The sequence below is a fragment of the Vanellus vanellus genome, assembly GCF_965231255.1.
Source record: "Vanellus vanellus genome assembly, chromosome: 18".
Classification (NCBI taxonomy): Eukaryota; Metazoa; Chordata; class Aves; order Charadriiformes; family Charadriidae; genus Vanellus; species Vanellus vanellus.
Genome location: NC_138923.1, coordinates 12,452,971 through 12,473,830, shown reverse-complemented (window position 1 = coordinate 12,473,830; position 20,860 = coordinate 12,452,971). Strand labels below are relative to the sequence as shown.

General features: G+C 48.4%; 1 protein-coding gene across 2 annotated transcripts in view; it reads left to right on the top strand.

The window, feature by feature from the left end:
- The window catches only part of MAPKAP1 (MAPK associated protein 1), a 107,607-nt gene that overhangs the window by 49,556 nt on the left and 37,191 nt on the right, over positions 1-20,860 (top strand). For both annotated transcript variants that reach the window (XM_082492784.1, XM_082492783.1), the window contains exons 6-7: positions 2,462-2,638; positions 10,807-10,916. In XM_082492784.1, the coding sequence (XP_082348910.1) occupies positions 2,462-2,638; positions 10,807-10,916 (287 nt within the window). The remainder of the gene's footprint in view (positions 1-2,461; positions 2,639-10,806; positions 10,917-20,860) is intronic.

Sequence of the window (20,860 nt, the reverse complement as noted above, 5' to 3'; positions counted from 1 at the left end):
ATTGTATTGCGTTTGTCTCTATTCAGTGTCTTGATCCGAGGAAGCGCTGACAGCGTTAGCAGCCCTGTTCGGGCCTCTGACGTACGAACGTTGGCCATAACCCGCTGGACCGGTCTCTTGCCCAGCCCTGACAGATGTGCTGTAATGGTTCCGCCTGCAAAAACTAAAATCCCTTTCTAGGAATAAATAAATAGTGGGATGCAAAATTCAAATAAACTTCCTGTTCTTCAAAGTTAAGAATGCCATTGCATCTGTCAGTTGTGTTAAATATTCTGTCCATAGCAAACTCGGATTCCCAAGACTGCACCTTGTCGTTTGAAGCATAAAGTTCAGGACTTTGGTTTCATCCTGGTGGAGGTTCAAAATGCAGCACAGCTTTACCCGTTGGACGTGAGTTTCCAACAGATTGTGACAATCTGTGTTAATGTTCAGGAACCCACTCCAAGTTTGAAGACATTTGTAACCCCTTTAATTTCTGGGATTTAACCGACATGGTGTATTTTCAGTATAATTGGGGGAGGATCACTTGTTGTCACCACCACCTTTTCTTGGCACTTGGATGTGCTGTTGCCTGCACGTCCGCATGTTCCTCTGGCTTTAATGAGAATTATGCAAATGCGTCAAGTACCAAATGAAAGCGTTAACTTTATTTCTACGGAGCTTTAAGAGCGCACCGGGCTGCCGACAGAAGAGCTCTGCGGGGCGAATGGGTTAGCGAGTGAGCAGTGCGAGGCACAGCGCGCAGCCCGGGCGCGGGGGCACTGTCCCGGCTGGAAAGTCCCTTCGCGTGGGGCGACGTCGGAGCTGCGCTGGAGTGGACGGAACGAGCACGCAGAGCTCGGTGTGCGTGTTCGCAGAAATAGCGTTAGAGAAGGACCCGAAAATCGTGCCGGGCACGTCTCATTAGGTAGGCAGGGTCAGCTGTGCCTGTATCACTCACAGCCTTTTTGGAAAGCCCGGCAGCCGCCTGCGGCACAGCCCTGCTGCTGCGCGAGTTCTCCTCCCAGCGCTGCCTTTCACCGGTTTCCCTAAAAGTTGCTTAAGCGCTCTTAAGAAGTTAAGAATTAATTCTACGGCAATGTTCCAGTTCTTCACAACAGCCCAGAGACTCGTGAAAGTTTCTTTAGTAGTATTGCAGAATTCTCGAAATTCACAGTGACAAACCTTGCTGGATTACCTTTCCGTTAGCAAATTTACAGCTTACATTAATAGTAGTGCGTCATTATTACCTGTTTTATATAATGAATGTCTTAGTTGTGACAAGGTGCGTATAGATCACCTGGACTAAGCACTCTCAATAAAGTGCAGTTGCAACCAAAGGTTTGCGAATTAATTGAGAAAATTGCAAATCAGGTAGTCAGCGAAATAATTCATTGTCACATCCAATCAATAAACTTTGTAAATCAACTCATTTAATTCAAAAAATGATCTATATAGATCAAGCGACCAATTAAACAATTAGCATGCGCTTTGCAATTAATTAATTTAAGCATCAATCATGCAATTAAAACTCCAAATTTAAACTGCAGAGTTTAGAAACACAGTGCCACGTGAACGTCCAAGCTCTACTTCATGGCTGTGGACAATGCCGGAATGCTGGCGCACTTGCAGTAAGAAAGAATACTTATTTTCAGCTCCATGATTTAAATATTAGCATTGGAAATACATTTTAATACTGGGAAAATGTGATTAATGCTCAGGTGTATATACAGATAGGTATTTCCCTGTAGGCTTTTGCTCGTGGAACGGAAGAGGCTTCGATTTTTCTTTCATATTTTCTTCACAATGTATCTGTTTAAAACTTTCTGTGGTATTCATTTCTCCTTGTTAGTCTGTACTATTCTTTGGTTTTAGTGATTGGACTTCTTAGACCTTTAGAAGAGGTAGCTTTTCTCCGAGTCGTTGCTACTAAGTTGAACAGGCTTTTCCCTTTTCCCGGGGTTTATTACCGCCCTCAGCTGCCCAGAGCCTGCTCGGCTCCTCGAGCGCGCCTTCGGGAAACTGCTCCCCGGTTGCCCGAGCTATGAAAAAACAGACCGGCAGACACTGCTTGGTTGCCTTTAGTTCTAAAATGTAATGGTTGTATAAATAAATAAATTTTCACAAAAGGAGAAATACTGCTTCCAGCTTTATGAAGTCGTGAGACTTTTATGGACTTTGGTGTATTGCGGTCACTGTCAGTCCTTTGCCTGCGGTTCACTTGCGGGTGACGGGAGACCCACTGCTTGACCCCGGGGCTTGGGGGCTTTCTGCTGCCGCCTGTTACGGCAGCGAGATATGTTGGGACCTTGTTGGGACGTGTTTATAGACATGCCATCAGTGGCTTTTGAGTATATTGCTCCTGCAGCAGGCGTGCCTGCTGGTTTGGTTTCTCCGGCGTTTGGCAACTGGTATTGATGGGGTGAAGCGGATGGCGTGTCTGGCTTCCCTCCTGAATGACCCGGGTTTGTCTTTGTTTCAGTGACAACGTCAATGCCTACTGTCTCCATATTGCTGAGGATGACGGGGAGGTTGACACAGATTTTCCGCCCTTGGATTCCAACGAGCCCATTCACAAGTTTGGCTTCAGCACGCTGGCGCTGGTTGAAAAGTACTCCTCTCCCGGCCTGGCAGCGAAACAGTCGCTCTTTGTTCGCATGTGAGTATGGTGCAACCTTCCCCAGCGCCGGGAAACATCTGTGTCTCCGGGCCACCGCCGCGTCTTTTTTCTTCTCTGCTTTCCTTCATCTGAACGTGGGGGAGCCGAGGGGGCGCAGGGGCCGGCGGGTCTCGCGGTGGGCGCGGTGCTCTGGGCGCTGCCGCGGGGCCGCCAGGGCGGTAAGCGCTGCTCGGCTGGGGTGAGCCCATCGCGGGGGGCGAAAGCTCGGGGAGAAAATAAGCCCTTCTGCATAGGATTAGTGGAGAACATTGAACTGTTGCACTCCCGCTAGTACATATTTGGACTTTACACGAAGTCTGAGCTCATAACCTTCGTTTTGCTCCAGCCGTGCTGCTCCTTTATGAAAAGCGTCTTCTGAATAATCAATGAAATCGTGTATATAAGAGCTTCAGAGAGTTATAATTATAGTCATTCACGTTGGATATCCAGAGCCCTTCTCAAGGGGTGTTAAGAACTGATCTTGCTAGTGACTTTTTAATAATTTTGGACAAATTTATTGAATTTTAGCAGGAAAAAAAGTGCACTCGTGGTGTTTGGGTATTCCACATACGAGAGACTTCAAAATCTTCTTTCAAAGCCTAGTAGACAAAGTAGTAAGTTTGCTTTTTAAGACGGGTTAGTGGACTGCAGAGCGAGGAATTTTAAATACAACTAGTTGCAGAGCGCATTAATAAGAGTGCAGTGAGTGAGGAGAGACATGAGCGGTGGCTGAGCAGGTCAGGCAGAGCAGCGCTGCGCGCACCGCCCCCGCTCCCGCGGAGCTGTGAAGACGACGACCCCATCCGCTGCTGAAACTTGAAGCTGTCTGGTTTGTAGCTCAAGAAGAATTTGCTATGTTGGGATTAGTGAATTAAGCTTGATCACTTTTATTTTTCTTCTCTTCTGAGTGAAAAACCTTTTAAACCGTCAGAAGGCCTTAATTACCAAACCAAAATACTAGTAGCATAGGCCACTTCTTACTTGGGAAGAATATTTAATGTTTGGATCTCTTGAAATGAAAATGCTGATAGGGTTTTCCTGGCCGGAATGCCGGGGTTTTCCTGGCTGTTGGAGATTTTTTTAATTTATAAAGGACTACTTACATTTCATAACCGTACAGCTGCTTCTGGTTTTGAATAATCAGACATTTAAAGAAAATTCTAAGCTATTTAGTTACATTTTTGTACTCGTTATTGTGGACCACGTTTCTTGGAGACGTTCTAAGGCATCTCACTGAAAGGAATTTTCAGAAATCCCGCGTGTATTTCCCAAAGGCCCATTCACTTCGTTCCGCTGTATTCGGTCACTGGAAAATAAAATATTCTGTCAACAGCATCTGCAAATAAGTTATTCGAGGTAAACGTATTCAGCTGTGCCGAGCTGCATGCAGTCACGGGGCAGCTGATTCGGGAGGCAGTGAAGCAGCCTTGCCGGTGGGGTTGCAGGTCCGTTTGTGGATTGTGCGGGTTGCGGTCACGCGGCTGAGCCAGGCAGCGGACCTCTCCGTCGGTGGGACCGGAGCGTAGTGAGTTCCTCCCGCCGGACTGAGGAATGCCGCACGTTTTACCTGGGAGAGGGAATATCTCTTTCGACTGCGTGCATTTCTCCAGAGTCAGTGCTATTGCCGCGGATTTGATTTTTTTAAATTTTATGATTCTATGATTGTTTTATCTTCGAGATAATCCTGCATTATCGGTATCCCCAGAAGAATTCCGGCGGGTATAGAGAAACTTCTATTTGAAGATGGCGGGTGTTTGTTGCAGGCGGACGAGTTGGGAAGCCCGTGTCATTAGAAGCTTCTGCATTGTTGATGATTTCTCGTCATCATTCTTGAATGCAGTGAACACATGAGGTCTCAGGTTTTGGATGTCGGCTCGGAGGAGGTGGAACTGCTGTTCCCGTGGGGGGCGCAGAGACCTCAGCCGGCTCCCGGCCTGGCCAGCAGGTCTCTGACTGCTGCTCGTGGCAGGATGAAGGTCCCGCTGCAAATCTGGCAAAAGAACTGTGAAATCTTTTGCTTTAACGTAATTTGTGCTCACGTGAGGACCTTCCTTCCAACTTGGGCAGTCCCGCTGGTTAGAAGTAGGACAGCTGCATCGTAAGAAGTAGTGCTTTTCTGAGAGAGGTTTTTTTCTGCGTCCACATGTTAATTTGAAATTGCTCGTAGTTCCTGTGGAAATAGTTACTCATAAATAGTTAGATTTAAATTAGAATCCTTAATGTGTCCCCTAGAATAATTACTTGATCATCACCTGATCAAAAGATTGTTACTACTGTGAGTTTAAATGTGTGCGCTGTCTTATTTTTGTAGGGGTTTGTTGTAAATTCTACATCTCCTTCCTTCCCTGTCCTCCTACTAGTGCACGTAATTGTGTTTTTATATTTTGCATCTCTTTTTTTCTTTCCTCCTCGTGCTGAAGTATTTCAGCTGCTGCTGTGTCAGGCTTGTGCCGTGTCATGTTTATTAATATTGAATCGCTGTTGAAAAAAGTTGATGCTTCTGAGAAGCTTCCCGATGAAGCACGGTGCGTTATTTCAGCTCTCGCCCGTCCTTGCGTGTTGGATATATTTTCAGATGTTGTGCAGTTACCGAGCTGACAGTTACGGAACCTCGCCGGGGACCCCGATTCAGCGGGACGTGTTTGAGCAGAAACAGTTTGCAGAACTTCATACGCTTAAACTCCTGCCAAGGCAAACTCTTACCCACTTGAGTTAGTTATAAATACCCAGTGGCGGTGGCTGGAAGGAGCCCACAGTGCATTTTATATTCTGAGCTGAATGTGAATGTCTTTGTGGCTATATAGAGTAGTAAATAATTGAGTTTGATTAGGGAGAGGGACCTCATTATCCCCCCACCTGTGCCCAGCTGGTAGGGGAGGGTCGAAATGAAGCCATTAGCTGTCTCTCTTACTGGCATCTCAAAGAGCTCAAATACATCTGTGTCTTATTTTCTTTTCTGGCACAATCAGTCGAGCGAGCTAAGCAGGCATGACCGAATTTGGCAAGTTCCAAGGACTCTGGCAAAGTTACACAAGGAGAAGACGGAGGGCAGTCATTCTGGCTTCTAACTGCCCATTAGTCTAGCGAGTTATGTTTTTGGAAAATGTCTGTTGTGGAAAGCAGTACTTTGTCCAATGTCAAACACGGCGCTCGCAAACAGCCCTCTTTGATGTCGAGTGCGATTTGTCAGGAGGAGTCAAACAAAGCACTGCATTCATGTAAATGCAGACTTCTTGAGATGATGAAGTAGTACCTGAAAGACTCCGAACGGAGGTAGCTGAAAACAAATCGGTGCTATCGTTAGGGTGTTTTCCACTGGAAATTTTATTATCGCAACTGGACGTGCTCGATCTGGAGGTGTTTCTAGGAGTTGTAGCTCAGCTGCCAGTTGGCACATAGATGAAATTTGGCATACAGTCCCCCCGCGCTGTAGCACTTTTTTCTGTTTTGATATTATGCTTAAATTGCTTTGACTATTATATATGTATTTTTGAAAGCAGCACCTCTGCTATACCTGATAGGTTAAGGTTTGAAACGCTTTTAAAATATCAGGCTTTCATAGTACATTTACAAATTCAGTTCAAAGCTTTGAAATGCGTTTTTTACTCAGGTTACAGAAGCGCTCCCCAAAAGGCTGCCGTCAGTTTTCACACGGGCGTAGGTAACCTGCAAAGCGTATTTTAGAATATTCGTAAAATGCAAATTTAAGAAGGTTGATGTCGGTGCTGAAGTTAAGGCGGCAGGCTCCCGGGAAAGCGGACAGGGACCGCGGGAGAGGCGTCGGAGCAGGGAGCTGGCCCGACCGGTGGTGTCTCACGGCAGCTTGCACAGTGTCGCGGTACAGCCAGTTAAACCCCAGCGCGTAGCGGCACCCAGCGCTAACCCGAGAGGCACAAACGCAAGACCACTTAGGCTCAGAATCCAAGTTGTGGCTGGCATAGTTACTCCGGTCCTTATCCTGGGCACTTTCATCCCCAAAATTAAGTTAAGTACATTGCATCAGCTGGGGTTTTTAGTCGTAGCTTTGACTTTGTGCTGATGAAGTGGAAATGGCTATTAGTCATTCACAGACACGTTCAACCACGCCAGCCGTTTTTTGCGTCAAGCTCTAAGTGCTATAAATTCCACTTCAGTATTAAAAAAAAAAGAGAAAAATTTGAAATTAAAAACAATCGGTCCAGATTGGAAAGGCAGTGTTTGGGAAAGTTTGTTTCTCATTCCGTAGAGAGGCCTTTTGTGCCTTAAGCGTTGGGGTGTTATTGGGTTACGCAAACGGAGCCCGTGGAGAGGCGGAGGCTGCCTGTTTCCGTGCCTTCCCCCCAGGCGACACCCCGGCGTCAGCCCGCCGACGCTCTCGCCTCTTCTGTTGTTTTCTTTTTCCTCTTCTGAACCTTGCCACCCTGGCTCCAGCGCTGAGGCTGTAAAAGAAGATGGAAAGCCAAGTTACCGCAGAATGATCACTATCATTAACATTCACGGGTGGTTCACTTATCATTCCTGACTGCACAGACATGGCAGCCGTTATGAAACGTCCACAGGTGTAGCACGATGATACATATTACATTGTGCCACAATGGATTTATGTATTCTGTAACAAAAGAAAAGTGTAATGAAAAAATACAGAAGGTAATCCTTTATTCCTCCACTGCACAATTTATCAGTAATGCCTGTGGATGATAAGTGCCAGGGATTTCCTTTGCTTGATTTAACCTTGTCACCCAGGTATGTTTTTGCAAAATGACAGAAAATACAAGCTAAGGAATTTCTTTGACTTCCAATTTGTAAGCAGCAGTTTTAATTGATCGAATAGCATCTGCTTCTCTGTCCCGTTTTCTGGAGTGTTGATTTAAAATAGAGGTATCGCGCGTTAGCAGAGTAAGTAGAAACGTGTCATTCATCACGGTAACTAAGGGTATGCTGGAATTCGGTTGGGTGGGACAGTTTGCGCGCTGGCGGTGCGGAGCGTGGCTGGCGGTGCCTTTCCCCGCTCTGCTGTTTGCGCGTCCAGGCGGGCCGCGGTGGGTTCCCGGTGTTTTAGGGGCCGCGGTGCGGATGGTGGCTCCACGATGCCCTGCCCGTTCCGCAGCGCTCCAGCGCGCCCGGGGCGGCGCGGGGCTCCTCCTCCTGCACGGCGCAGGCGGCGCGCTCCGCCACGCCGGCCTGGCCCCAGGGTGAGGGCAGAGTCCCTTTGGTCTGGCCTTAAATCCACTCGCGCCTCAGATTTGTGGGTTTACCGAGTGCTAAAATGCCGTTGCTGAGGTTCTGTGGCGCATTGTTGGAGAGAGCCAGCGCGGCGCGCCGAGCGTGCCGGGGCGAGGGCGGGGGAGGACCCTGCGGCTGAGCGTCCCAGACCCTCTGGCTCCACTCCAGAGCAAATATCCCGAAGTTTACAGTGCGGGCTGCGCTTTACATTGCGCTGCTCTTGCCAAAGTCTTGCTTATTGGAGAGCACGCTAAATATAGTAAAACACAGAGGTTTTTCTTATTTTGCTTTGATCAGTAAAATAAACTTTTGAAGATTGTTCTGGGACGAGATCCAGCTTCTGAGGCAAAGAACGGCCGCGGCTCAGGCATGAGTTAGTAATAGAGTGTCAGGAAAATGAGTCTGACGGTTCTCAGGGCAGCTGCTCGACGGAAGGGATCGACCAGGTCGGGATGGCCGGGAGCACGAGCGGGATCAGCGGCGGCGTGTGCTCCTTAGCAGCTGAGGTGTCGGGACTCGAAAGCCGATCTCCCGGTGCCGGGGGGTGCCGGGGCCGCGTCGGCGCGAGCAGCCCCGAGCTGGGCCAGCGCGGTGGGTTGCGGTCAGCTGCCGAGCCACGCTGTGGGCTGCAGGTCCCGCTTTGTTTGGGGGGAAACACCTGTGAAAAACATTCTGTACTAAAGAAAAATAAAACAACAAACTGAGACTCCAGTTGTTTGGGCCATAGAAGGTTTTGGAAGACTTTCTGCACCTTTGCTGGTTGGTTTTTTTTGGCAGTATTTTAATTTCTTTTCCTGTATTTTGGATGCAGTTCTCTGGAAAGCTCCTTTCTCTATTGCGATATGAATTACCTGAAGGCACCAGATGTCTTTTGAATCAGTGTTGTGATGGTGGGGTCTCTGCAAGGCTTACCTTGTAGCGCTTCACTGTCAAACATCATGGCATTTTAAAAAAAGGGCAAAGGTAGTTTCCTTTTTGTAATTATAGAATAATTGTATAAAGTTATATAATTGTATAACTTCAAAAGATCCACCACGTTCGGCTCCGCGGGTCAGTGGGGAAGCGAGGCGGACGTGCCGGAGGCCGGTGGGCAGAGGCGGGAGGCCGCGCGGTGCTCGTGCCGTTGGAGGGCTCCGCAGCGGCTGGAGGGACGGTGTGCTGGTCAGGGACGAGTTCGGACGGGCCGTCCTTGGGCTGGACCGGTGGCAGTGGCAGCGCCGCGGCAGAGGGTGGCACTCCCTCATGTGGAGCGGTGGGCTCAGTTCTGCTCACTCGCATTGAACACGAGGCAGAAATAGAGAGGGGAAAAGTAGACGCGTGAAAAGGTTGGGAGTGTTTGGTTTGAAGACGAGTAAGATAGAGTTATAAATAATAAATGGTCTAGAGAACATAAATTTGGGGCTTTTAGGCAGTTTCATTTTGCCAGGAACAAAGGGAAGTGAGAATGAAATTCAGATGGGAACTCCCAGCGGCTGAGGAGGAAACGCCGGTTTGTACTGGTGGCGGGTTTGGAGCCCGCGGGCTGTCTGGGAGCAGCGTGGCGGGTGTTCGTGGGGTTCGTGGTGCCTAAGTGCCCCCCATGTGGGTTTCCTGGCCGTCCCTTCAGCTGCCGCAGCCGCTCTCGGCAGAGGGTGCTGAGCTGGAGAGCTCTGCTGGGAGCGGGCTCCGAGGGCGCAGTGGGCGCTCGCTGCTCCGATAGCCGCAGAGGAGTGTGAGAGCGCCGCGGGACAGCAAGCCGGGCGCCAGCGCGTGCCCAGGGAGGGACCTCGCTGGCCGTGGGCATCTCTGGCCACAGGCCGTGGCCAGGAGGGGCGGGGGGGGGGCTGAGGAGGGCATTTATTCCCGGAGGAGGTGTCACGGCGGGGCGAGGGAAGCTGCTGAGTGACCTGAACTCTAACGTGTATTCCCAGCGTTTGTGTCTTAAAGCGACCTGTAATATTGTCGTGTTTTTAATGATGTAATTGTGCTGCTCGGATTGCTTTTCACTGCCGGTTGCTTTTAAAACCATTCCAGCGGTGATGTTCATCCAGAGCTCTGCCCCTGATGAGCATTCCTGCTCGCCAGAGGCACAGCTCCTCCTCCTGTCCGAAGAGCTTTGCAGAGCGGTTTTTGCCATGCAGCGCACACCTCTCCCGTGGGTGCCCAGCAGCGCTCCGGTTCCTCTGCTGACTGTCTGCAGTGACATCTACTGACTGAGCAGAGACTGACTGCGAGGTCCAAGGGGCAAAATTTACTGATCTGTTAAACCCATGTCTCTTCTGTTACGTTGTCACCTTCTCTGCTTCCCCAGTGATGCCACTTCCAGTCTTTGGCTGGCGGTACCTCCCGTCCCCGTCCCCGTGCCCGTCCCCGTCCCCGTGCCCGTGCCGCGCGGGCTGTCCGGCAGGCCATGGCCAGGACAGGGACCCCGCTGTCCTAAACCTCCCTGGGAGATTTTGTGCCGTGATGTTCACAGAAACGTGTCCAAAGAAAGCACGTTACTTACCTTTGAGATAACGCTGTATGTCAATAATGCTGAAAAGCTGCTGTTATTTCTCTGAGTGTTGTTCTTCCCCTTCTCCTTAACGATTCGTTACGACTGCCACCGGGACACGCATGGAAATGGCGTTGCAAACTGTTTCTCCTGTACGCGCTGCGAAACACCGAGCAGATAGTTAATAATGAGTAGTTGAGGAGCTCGGCGGGTACGTTTGCTCATTTTTCTTTTTTAATGATGAAAGCAAATTCATCAAAAATAAAGATAAATTAGGAAGGCCCTTACACACCTTGAATCTCAATCCATTTTCTCCATTTTCGTCTCTGCCTTTCTAAGGGAGTTTGCTGAGTTTCTCCTTTTAACTTACTTTTACAGCACGACCGCGCTCGTTGTTGTGCCTAACAAGTCCTTTGCTTGAAACTAACAAAAATTGCAGTGAGCTGCCTGGTGATGATTATTTTGTAAAAATGCATGTGCATCTGTCTTGCAGAAATGCTGCTCATGGATTCTCACTTATTCAGGTGGACAGTATGAAGGTCACCATGAAGGATATCTTACAAAAGGCCTTAAAGAGAAGGAAGGGATCACAGAGAGGCTCAGGTGGGTTATTTATCGTATTTTCTAGAGGGTAGGGTGTTTTTCCACGAGCATATTTTCTGTCGCTTTTTAACTGTTTGAAAGAAGCTCAATTTGTTTTGGTGGGTGTTGTGATTTTCAGCGCTGCTCCGCAGCAGTGGTGTGCACAGGTCTGCGCTCTGGGTGCGGGCGAAAAGCAGACGGCGGAGGAGCCGCATACTGTTTGCTGCAGAGCAGTATATCCATTACTGCAAATATTTATGGTAACAAAGCCATTTGCATTCGAGTCCAGCGAGCGGTAATTTGAGATGATGGGTGGAAGTACAGTAAGACCAGTCCTTGATAGAATTTGTATACTTTTAATTCATGTAAGAAAATGATGCTTGGTGTGATTTTAAATGATTTAAAGGGTTCGTTGTTAGTTGCAGAGAAAAGGAAAAATTTACTTTCTGCAATGTTGTCAAAATAGTACTTTTATAGTTAAGACATATCAACGTTTAAAAAAAGAAAATTTACAGTACTTGCATTTATATTTTAAAGCAATGCTTTGCCAGGGTGTAAATGTGCATTCACGTACACGTTAGTATATATATTTCAAAAGTATAAGGCTGAGAGATCTTTCCAGCAACAAGAAATAATTACTGTGAGAAATTGCACCGAGTCTTGTCACGCAACAAAGGAACTTTAATATAAACCTATCTATATACTAGGTAAAGATAAGGATCTTGTCTTTGTAAATGAATGAAACCTCCTTATATACCCTTAGTTTTAACTATGGGAAAAGAAAATAAACCCCGATCTCTTTAGAAAAAGTAGTTTGGCGCAGTTTTTAAACGAGTGTATAATCTGTCATGGATTTAATTAGCTATCTTCAGATGAGAGCTGAAGTTTTAATAAAAGTTAGAAGAGATAACACAGTGAAGGACACGGATGAGCTGTCTCAAGGCCATATTCCAAGGGAACGATAAGAGCTGTAAAAAATGGCAGAGGAGAGCAATTGAATGAAGCAATGAAAATCTGATTCTCGTAAAAAGAAAAAAAAAAAAAAAAGGGCTGAGGGGAGAGAGAGGGGAGCTGCTGGTAGGGGTGGTTGTAGATGAGACCCGCCAGCGTCTGCAGCAATTTGGCCGCTGGCCAGGAGTCATTGTTCACCCTCGGCTGTGGCGGCTCCGTCCAGATGTGCCAACTGCACGTTTCGGCTTTTGCCAGCTGACTGCGCCGTTTGATAACCAGCTCTCTGGATGCCCATCACTGGCCGCAGAGATAGAATTAAATGATGATGATCTTCCCACAAGTTGGGAGAGGAAACAATGCATATAAATCTTGATTTCATCTCAGCGTGAGAAGTCTTTATCCATCATCACTCATAATGAACAAGTCGTTAGCTGCGATGAATGGTGTTCTGTTTTTTCAAACACCTCTTTTGTTCACTTTTTGGGTGACTTTTATTTATTTCCTGGGGTCGGATTTCTTTTCCCTGAAGGGAGGTGGCTAAAGGATTCACTTAGCTCAGTCTTTAAACTACTTTCCTCCTTCGCGTAACAGATGTTTTGCTGCTTGCCCATTCGAAATTTGGTTTTGCCTTTATTTTGTTACTTTTCCACAGTAGTTTAGGAATGGAATGGACCTGTCATTTATTCCTTCAGCTAATACGTTCATTTCTACTGCCTTGGCGCGCCTGCTCAGAAGCCTTTGTACTAACAGGGCATATAAGCGTGTCTGTTATCGTTGGGGGGATGTTAATTATATAAGAAATCATTTAAGTTTACTTTTTATAAATTATCCATGTGATATCTCACCTCTTTGGGATATGACCATCATCCCTGCTGTGGGTGGGTATAACCACTAAACATAGGTATATATCGGAACTAAATATAGGTATATTTACTTTTGAATATGGAATTGGTTTTCTTGGAACAGCGAGTGTTGCCTGCAGATTTCAGTTTAAGCCTCTGTATAGATACGTCCCGAGGTAGGACCTGCAGGCGTAAGCTTCATGAGTTGCAGCCCCCTGCGAGAAGAGGGGTCGCTCCAGGGAAAGGTTTCTTCTTGAATTCTGAATATCACTGTATTTCATAAATGAAATATTCAATTTTTTGTTTTATTTTTCAGATGTTAGTGAGCACTCAATGCCTTATTGAAATTGCTGTGTAACACTGTCACACGGGTGAAGGCACTTCTCAGATTAGGTCTTTATGTACTAAATTGGTAAATCATGAATTAAACTTTTATTAAAATTATCTTCCGTCATCCAAAACTTCCCTTATTCCCAATTGCTTCCCTTACCCAAATTCATCGCTCAGCAGACTTTGGGGGCGGGGGCTGGGAGGGTCCTGTAGGACCTCCTACAGGAGGTCGTCTTTACACCAGCAGAGATCGCAGCTCTCCCCTCGCGCCCCCGCAGCTCTGGGTGCGCAGCAGCCTGCGCCTGCGCCCGGGGAGCGCTGCCGCGGGCGCGCAGGGACCGCAGCGGGCATGGGTGGGCTGGAGCGGGAAGAGGTGGTGTCATCATTCTTCATCTGCCGCCGGGGTCTTCAGATGTGGAGCGGATGCGCCCTTACTTTCCCTGGGAGCTGCACAGATAAGCGGAGTTTGGGAGCAGACTGTGGCACGGCACGGCACGGCCGCGGTGCTTCACGTCACTGTTAGGCAGTGGATTGGGATGTCAATGTTCTGAATAGAAGATAAGACATAATTTAGGAAAAGCATTTCTTCTCATTCAGCGATGCGTCCTTTTAAGTTGGTTGTTCTGATTTTTAGAAAGTACTAACCAAAAATAGACTTAACCTGTTTATTTAAAGCCTTTGTAATAGTTTAATAGAACTGAAGCGCCTATGAACTTTTCTGCACGTTTTGCGTGTGCCTCCAGACCAGTCTTCAGAAGACAAATGAATTTATTATGTTTACAGCTTATGCTGTTTTCAAGTACTTATATAAGAAATTGCTTTCTGACCTATTTTCACCACTGGCTTACACGACATTTTTCAAATTGGTCCTGTGTTCGTAGGAAAATGCAAACTGTGGTTGGCTGCTTTGGGTGAGGAAGAAATTGGAAGAATTCCTGCCTAGTCGGGAAGTGTACGTTCCAGCATGACCAGGGCTAAAATACTGGACTAGTTTTCTCTAATTATTTTATCCAGCTGGTAGCCTGCACCTTACAAGTAGGTTTGTCAACAAGCAATTGAGTCATGAGTTCCCGAACATCCGTACACCGCAGTCACCTCTGTGAGTCGGTGACCTTCTGAGTTTCTCTATTTTTGACTTCTGTTTAAAAGCGCCACTACCATCCTCGCAGCTCCCAGCCCTCGCCTCCCTCCAGGAGCACGAGGCTGACGGTGGCACAGAACGCTGCTCTCAACGGATGGTCGCGCAGAGCGGTTTCCCCACGCTCGGTGCCAGCACGTGCTCCCGTCTTCCCGTAGGTGCGGTGTGAACTGCGTCTGTAAAATACATCAAAGTGTTCGTTTCAAAATCCCTTTTGTTGAAAAGATTAAAGCTGAATAAAGACTTTTGACTGCAATTTAACTTCAAGCCAAAGCTTATTTATTGCAGGAAGATACAGGCCAGTAGAAGGAGATAGAAGTGGGGTACGACCTTTGTTTCATAGAAAGCGGCGTGAAAAAAATGGCAGCAATATTGTGATTGCGCCCAGCTCTATTTAGATGTTAAGTCAGATAAAATCATTGCAAACTATTCAAAATATTTCACGTTCCTTGCAGTTTTCCTTTCTTAGTGTCACAAGGCTTTTGCTTTAGACGTATGGACTCTGACCGTTTTTGAATAATAATTTTTGAGTCAGTCAACAGGAAGCGCAGGTGGTGAAATAACCTGTGTGTGTTAGCGCTGAGAGAACCGCGGCCCCGAAGTCGTTTCGTAGAGGACACGGTTGTTGTGAAGCAGTGCTCGGGGAGCCCGGTGACCCGTCCCACCGCAGGCGGCAGCGGGGGGTTAATGGGAATACTGTATCATCTCTTGCCACGTCCCCACATAACCAACTGGAAGAAGTGGATGGGGATGACTGCGAGTTAGGGAAAAGCCTGCAACCACCAGTCAGCGCTGCATACTGGAGAAGATAAATCTGCAGAGGAAATTGTTGAGGCAGATGTTTAATTAGTTGGAGTCAGGCTGGATAAATCAGGATCGGAACTGCCTGTGCAGATATGCTGGTGTGCCTCCCTTTTCTCTGGGCTGGTTTCATTGTCTTTAAAAACCGACTGTACTTTTAGCTTCGGAAAGAAGCAGCAAAACCAGTCACATAACCTCTCTGTTATTGTAATGGATTCCCTTGTGTACACTCAGAAAATGTAATTGATGTTTTCCTATGGTAATGAAAAATAACTAAGTCGAATACTTCATCATCAATTTGTTTAACCTCTTGCGTGCTCAGCAGCGTGTATTGCACACGCATATTTTACGTGAGAGCTGGAAATAAAACACTCTTGGTTGCGGAATGAGCTCCCGGAGGAGACTGGTGGAACCCAGCGACGGGCCACCTTGAGGGCGGCTCGGTGACATCTCCCGCGCACGAGAATTTTCTCAAAACAGCCAGAACGGGGGAGGAGGGGGCTGCGGCCGGGGTGATACCCCGACCCGGGCGGGCGGCGCAGGGAGGAGAGGAGAGCGGGAAGCTCGCCAGTGCTGCGGGGACCCCGCTGTGCGCGTCCCGTGGGCCTGGGCAGTGCTGAGAGACGGGGTGTGGAGAGCCCCGGTGTCCGCAGGTCGTTTAAGGATTGCTTTGTATGAACTTGCCCTGTCTGGGTCTCTTTGAGAATGCGTTTGCACGGTGTGGGCACTCCGGCAGCTGCTGGTTTGGTCCGCAGTGTGGCAGATCTCCTGAAAGGGGATGACGTGCGCGAAATCACGAGCATGAGAACTCCTCGTTCTCCCTGAATTTACCAGTGGAAATGTCAGATATGGCGCTGTCTGGATTTTGGACAGATATAGTAATGGACTCTCGAAAAGCCTTTTTGGAAGGTGAGATTTGGATGTTTTAGTACTTGCTATAATTCTGCTCCCTAGAAATCACTAGGAGTCTTAATACTAACTTCTAAAAAAGGTAGATGTTAGGCATGCCGTTAAAATCCCACCTCGTGCTCTGCAGAGGAAGTTCCGTAGGTCGGACAGATCGTGCTGCATAACTGTAAAATACCATTTTCAATGTAACGTGATTTACTTTACTGCTAAATGATTTCCCCACGCAGTCAATGTGGTGCATTTCTGCTGGTCTCACTGTTACCAATACTGAGGTGTTACCCGGTTAGCCTAGGAGTTTAGGTTATGGTAGGTGTACATTTTGAATCCTACTTTTTGGGAAGGCGCTCGGTTGGACCAAGGAAAGCACAGTTTTTCCAAGAGGAAAACCCTTATGTTCCGACACCCCGGCCCAGCTGAGACCGCTCTGGCAGCCTCCCGCAACGTGCCGCAGGCGAGTAGATCTTATCAGGTGTTCGCTACCTGCACTAAAGCCTGCGTTCAACATTTTCTAGAAAATATGTTCACGTGGCTTACAGTTTTAAGAACATAAGCAAGATGATGACTTCATTCTTGATACTTTGTCTGTCACGACGCCATGGTGATTCTCAAATTAAATATGTGCAGGAACTATACGTGCACTTGAAAGTTATCTTCCTCGCCTTCGGGCTGCCTCATTCCTTTTGCTCTTCAACAAATACATTCTCTGGGATGCCACTTGCCTTCTCCTCCAGAGCTCGACTGAACGGACTATAAATACTAATACAAAGTAAATAAGAACGCAGAGAGAATGTGTGCAGAGGCTTTGTTTTCAAACAAATTAAGCATTGATGTCAGTATATAAAAGCCGAATGTTCTTGGAAGGGGATGAGAGACAAAAGTAAACAGTGTAAAATGCTGAAATGTTGGAATACCGCTGCCTGTCCCTGGTCCATGTCAGCCTCTCTTCATTTGGAATTTCTTGTGACCAGAGAAGCCTCGTCTGATTAATCTTGTCTGATTTCAAGTAGAAATTCTTTGCAGGGTGAACATGCTACTGATTATTATTTAATAGCTGCTTCAAACTGCAAACAGCCCCAACCAGAAATGCTCAACCCTTTTAAGAACAAAATGCTGTACAAGTTTAATTGTTATAAACAATACCTTCTGCCAACATTTCACAGACATGACCTGTATTTTCCGTAGGTTAGAGTGAGAGTTATTAACTTAGTATTCCGTTCACTTTGGAGAAAGGCTAATACTTTTTCTGTAAATGAAAACAGCTGCTTTGCAAAGCATTCAAGTCCCTAACAGCTGTCAACTAGTGCTTTTTGCATTCTTTAAAATGTGTAAAGTGACCAAAAATAGTCTAAAATAATCTGACTAGTCTGGATAAGTGTATTATCTCACTGCCGCAGGAAGCTGAACAATAAGGAAAGAGAAAAATTCAAGAAACAGGGGTGGAACATAAAAATAAAAGTCTCCATATCATGTTTTAGTCTCTACAACAGAATCAAAGGAATTACAGCGGCAAAGGCCAGTTAAAGTAATCGGTTCCAGCACCAGGTAACTCAGAGCTGTGGCGAGCAGCACAACCTGTTACAAACCCGTGCTTTGTAGTCGTTTATTATTCCTGTATTTCAGATTTGTTCCCACAGAGCTGTTAAGTTATCCTTCAGAACTTTGGGAACAGAAGCTCAAAGTACAGAGTGCTGCTGCAAAGAGGAGGCTCATCTTCCGCTCAGAACTAACTAGGGAAAGAAAATCGCTTTCTAACATAGCGGTCTCAGTACCGCTTTTAATGTCAAATTTCACGTCTTAAACGTGCGTCTGAACTGTTTATCAACACATTTTATTCAGAACTTAAATGGGAGATAAGCAGAAGCTGCAATGCAAAGATATTATTTGTGTGACAAAGCACTTATTGCCCAGCGCCCCCCCGGCCCGGGGGAAATCGCGCGGGTGCCGTAAGACTGGAGGTTTTCGTTTAAACCTGTCCCGCGATTTTCCCGTTCCTGGAGTATCTCGGCAGCTGTGTTGGTAAATACTTGGCCTGGGTGCTGTGGTGCCGTGTTCGATTTGTCTTGTTACTGCCTCCCGCGAATGCCGAGGAGAGCTGGCGCTGCCGCGGTGCCGGGAAGGCGCAGGACGGCGCCGCGTCCCCGTGGCCATGTCCCCGTGGCCGGGAGGCCGTGGGGCGCAGGACGGGAGCCGTGTCCAACAGGCGGATGTGCGCCCTCCGTGGAGCAGGTCGTGCTCAGGTGGGAAGGCGAAGGCAGTGCCGTGGGGCCCTGGGGCGGTCTGGTGTGTGGGGCGAGGGCACGGGGTCTGGCGCGCGCAGCATGGCTCCCCCGAAATAACCCTGAGGCTTCGGACACGGAACCTGCTCCCCATCGTGTACACATCTCCGTTTTCATGTCTAAATTATTGAAAATGGGGTCTTTAAAGAAATGTAGCGCTGTGACTTTTAAAAGTATCCCCAGTGACCCCCAGAAGAGAATCTAACTCTTGCAAGTTCCTGAACAGATCAAACCCCCTGGCCTCCTGTTGGTTGCCTCGAGGTGACTCTTGGCGTTAATGAAAGATTTTCTTGTGATTCTCCAGCAATAACTGTTTTTCTTTCGTCAGGAGATTAAGACGCTGGTGCTGGGAGCTCCCGCGGGACCTTGCTGTCGGCCCGAGCTCTCAGCGGGAGCGGAGCCCCCGGGCAGCCCAGCTGCGGCCCCGCAGGGCCCTGCCTGCCTCGGGGGGGTCCCTGTGCCCCCGGAGCGGGGCTGGCGGCTCTCCCTTCCAAGGGGGTGGTTGCCTGTGGCAGGAGAAGACAAAGTATGGGGAAAAGTGCTAATTGGGGGCATCTCTGGAATGGTGCCTGCTCTCCCAGCTCGGGGGGGGGGGTATCGGGGTGTTGGGGAGCGCAGGAGAGGAGGAGCTATGGGGCTGAGGTGTGAAGGGCAGGACAGAACCGCTGGACTCCTTCCCGAGGCAGAGCGGCGTGCTGCGCGGCTCCGGGCACCGCAGCTCCGGGCGCCGCGGCCGCCGCCGGTGGGTCCTGGAGGCACGGCGAGTCCCGCTCCAGGGACGCTCTCGCTGCCCGCAGAGCTGCGGGGCTCACGTGGGCTTTGCCTCCTCCTCCCCACCTTGTAGCCGGGGAGCGGGACAAAAAGAAATGGCTGGAAAGGTGTGTGGGGGGGGGTAGTTTTATTGCATATATATTTATGTATATAAAAAAGGAGAATTAGGAAGATGAAAGAAACCTTTTAAAACCACAGCCCTGTGATTAAGGCATTTTTAAGAGATGACCCATGATTAGAATAAACTGCCATTAAAGTTTGATACTGTCGTGGAATGATGGTAGCTGAGGAGTTTAAATTTAAAAGTAAATATGTTAGAGTAGGCGGCGCATATGTTTGCTCTGACTCTTAAAGAGATGGAAGCCCCAGCATCTGTGACAGTGAAAAGCCAATTAATTTCTGTTTCCTTGTGTTTACATGCGGGCTTTTCTGCTTAATGGTAGTTCTGAGTTTCTTTGGCTTTCAGTGCTTTGTTTTGGATAATTATAGCATCCCTGCAGAGTCTTCTGCCCCCGGTTGTGGATGGCTTTACCTGGAAATACTTCAGAAATCCTGGTTTTCCTTGCGTTAAGCTGTTGATGTTAGCAGGATTCAACTTAACATCAATATTTGTAGATCCCTGGTCAAGACTCTCCCGCTTGCTGCCCCCCTTTCACCGAAGAGGCAATGTGGTAGAAAAGGTGCGAGAGAGACGTGTGGCTCCCCGTGGTCCCAGCGTTGTGCCCGTCCTGCCCGTGCGGTGCCGGAGCGGTCTGGAGCCGTCCGTCCCGTCCTGCGGCCGCTCCTCGGAGGGGGTTCCCGTACCCCTTCCGCTCCGCACCCGCCGCCCCGCGCCCCCCGCGCCCCCCGCGGGTCTGACGCTGGCGTGCTCTCTGCCGCCGTGCGCGCGAGGGGACGAGGGAGGAGTGCTCCCTTGTTGTGCTGGTGGCAGGTTTTCCTCGGCAGGGTTGGTGTCGCGCAGGGTGAGCCCCTCTGTGCTGGAGAGGGGTGACAGAGGCTGCTGGGAATGATTTCCTTCTGCCCACAAACCCCATCTCCGCTTTGCAGCGGCAATAATTTATTTCAGCAAACCCGTTCTCACCAGCCGGCTGACGCTGAGCAGACGCTGACGCGCCAGGGGCGCGGGGATGCTGGGGCTCGTGGAACAGCTCACCGGGAATAAAGTTTGCGAATAGTTTGTCAGAATCGAAATAGCTCGTTATCGTGTGCGTTTGGGCTGATGGGATTCTGGACATCAGCCCGAATGGTTGAGGAAGACTTTGCGTGCCTGGCCTCTGGAATGAAAGTGAAATATTGAACTGACTCTGTTTTAGAGCTTTCGGTATTGAAATCATACATTTATTGGTTCTTCTGGATTGGTAATAAAGCTGTAATTTATGTGACATTTTAAATTCTACAGTTTGGTGTTTGCATGACAGAGACTTTTTTGTTTATTTTACCCGCTCTGATGGCAGAAGGTACCGCTGTACACCGAGTGCGTTCACGGGGCCATCTCCTTCCTGCTGGTGTTCTGTGACGCCCAAAATCCACCGTCCGGGGGCGGGTATTGCCCCTCGCTGCGATACCACCACTTACGCGGCTGTAACCCGGGAAAGCGCCTTTCTCGCGTTGCGATCCGCGCCAGCGAGGGGCCCCTCACGGGGCTCTGCGTCACAAACACCCGGCTGCGCCGGCATTGCCCCTTCGGCAGCAGACGGCGGTGGCTGCGGCGCGCGCTGCCCCACCAGCACCCGCCCGGCTGCGTGCCCCGACATCGACTCTGGAATTCGTGATTTAAAAAAAAAAAATCTGTATATTGTATTTCTGCCATAGGTACATTACAGATCAAACGTGATGATTTCTTTCTCCTTTCAGCTTTATTTAGAGCTATACCTTGCTAATGTAAAAAGAATAAAAGTCTATAGTAGCAATTAAATAAAGCACTACTGTTAATGTTCTGCCGAGCCT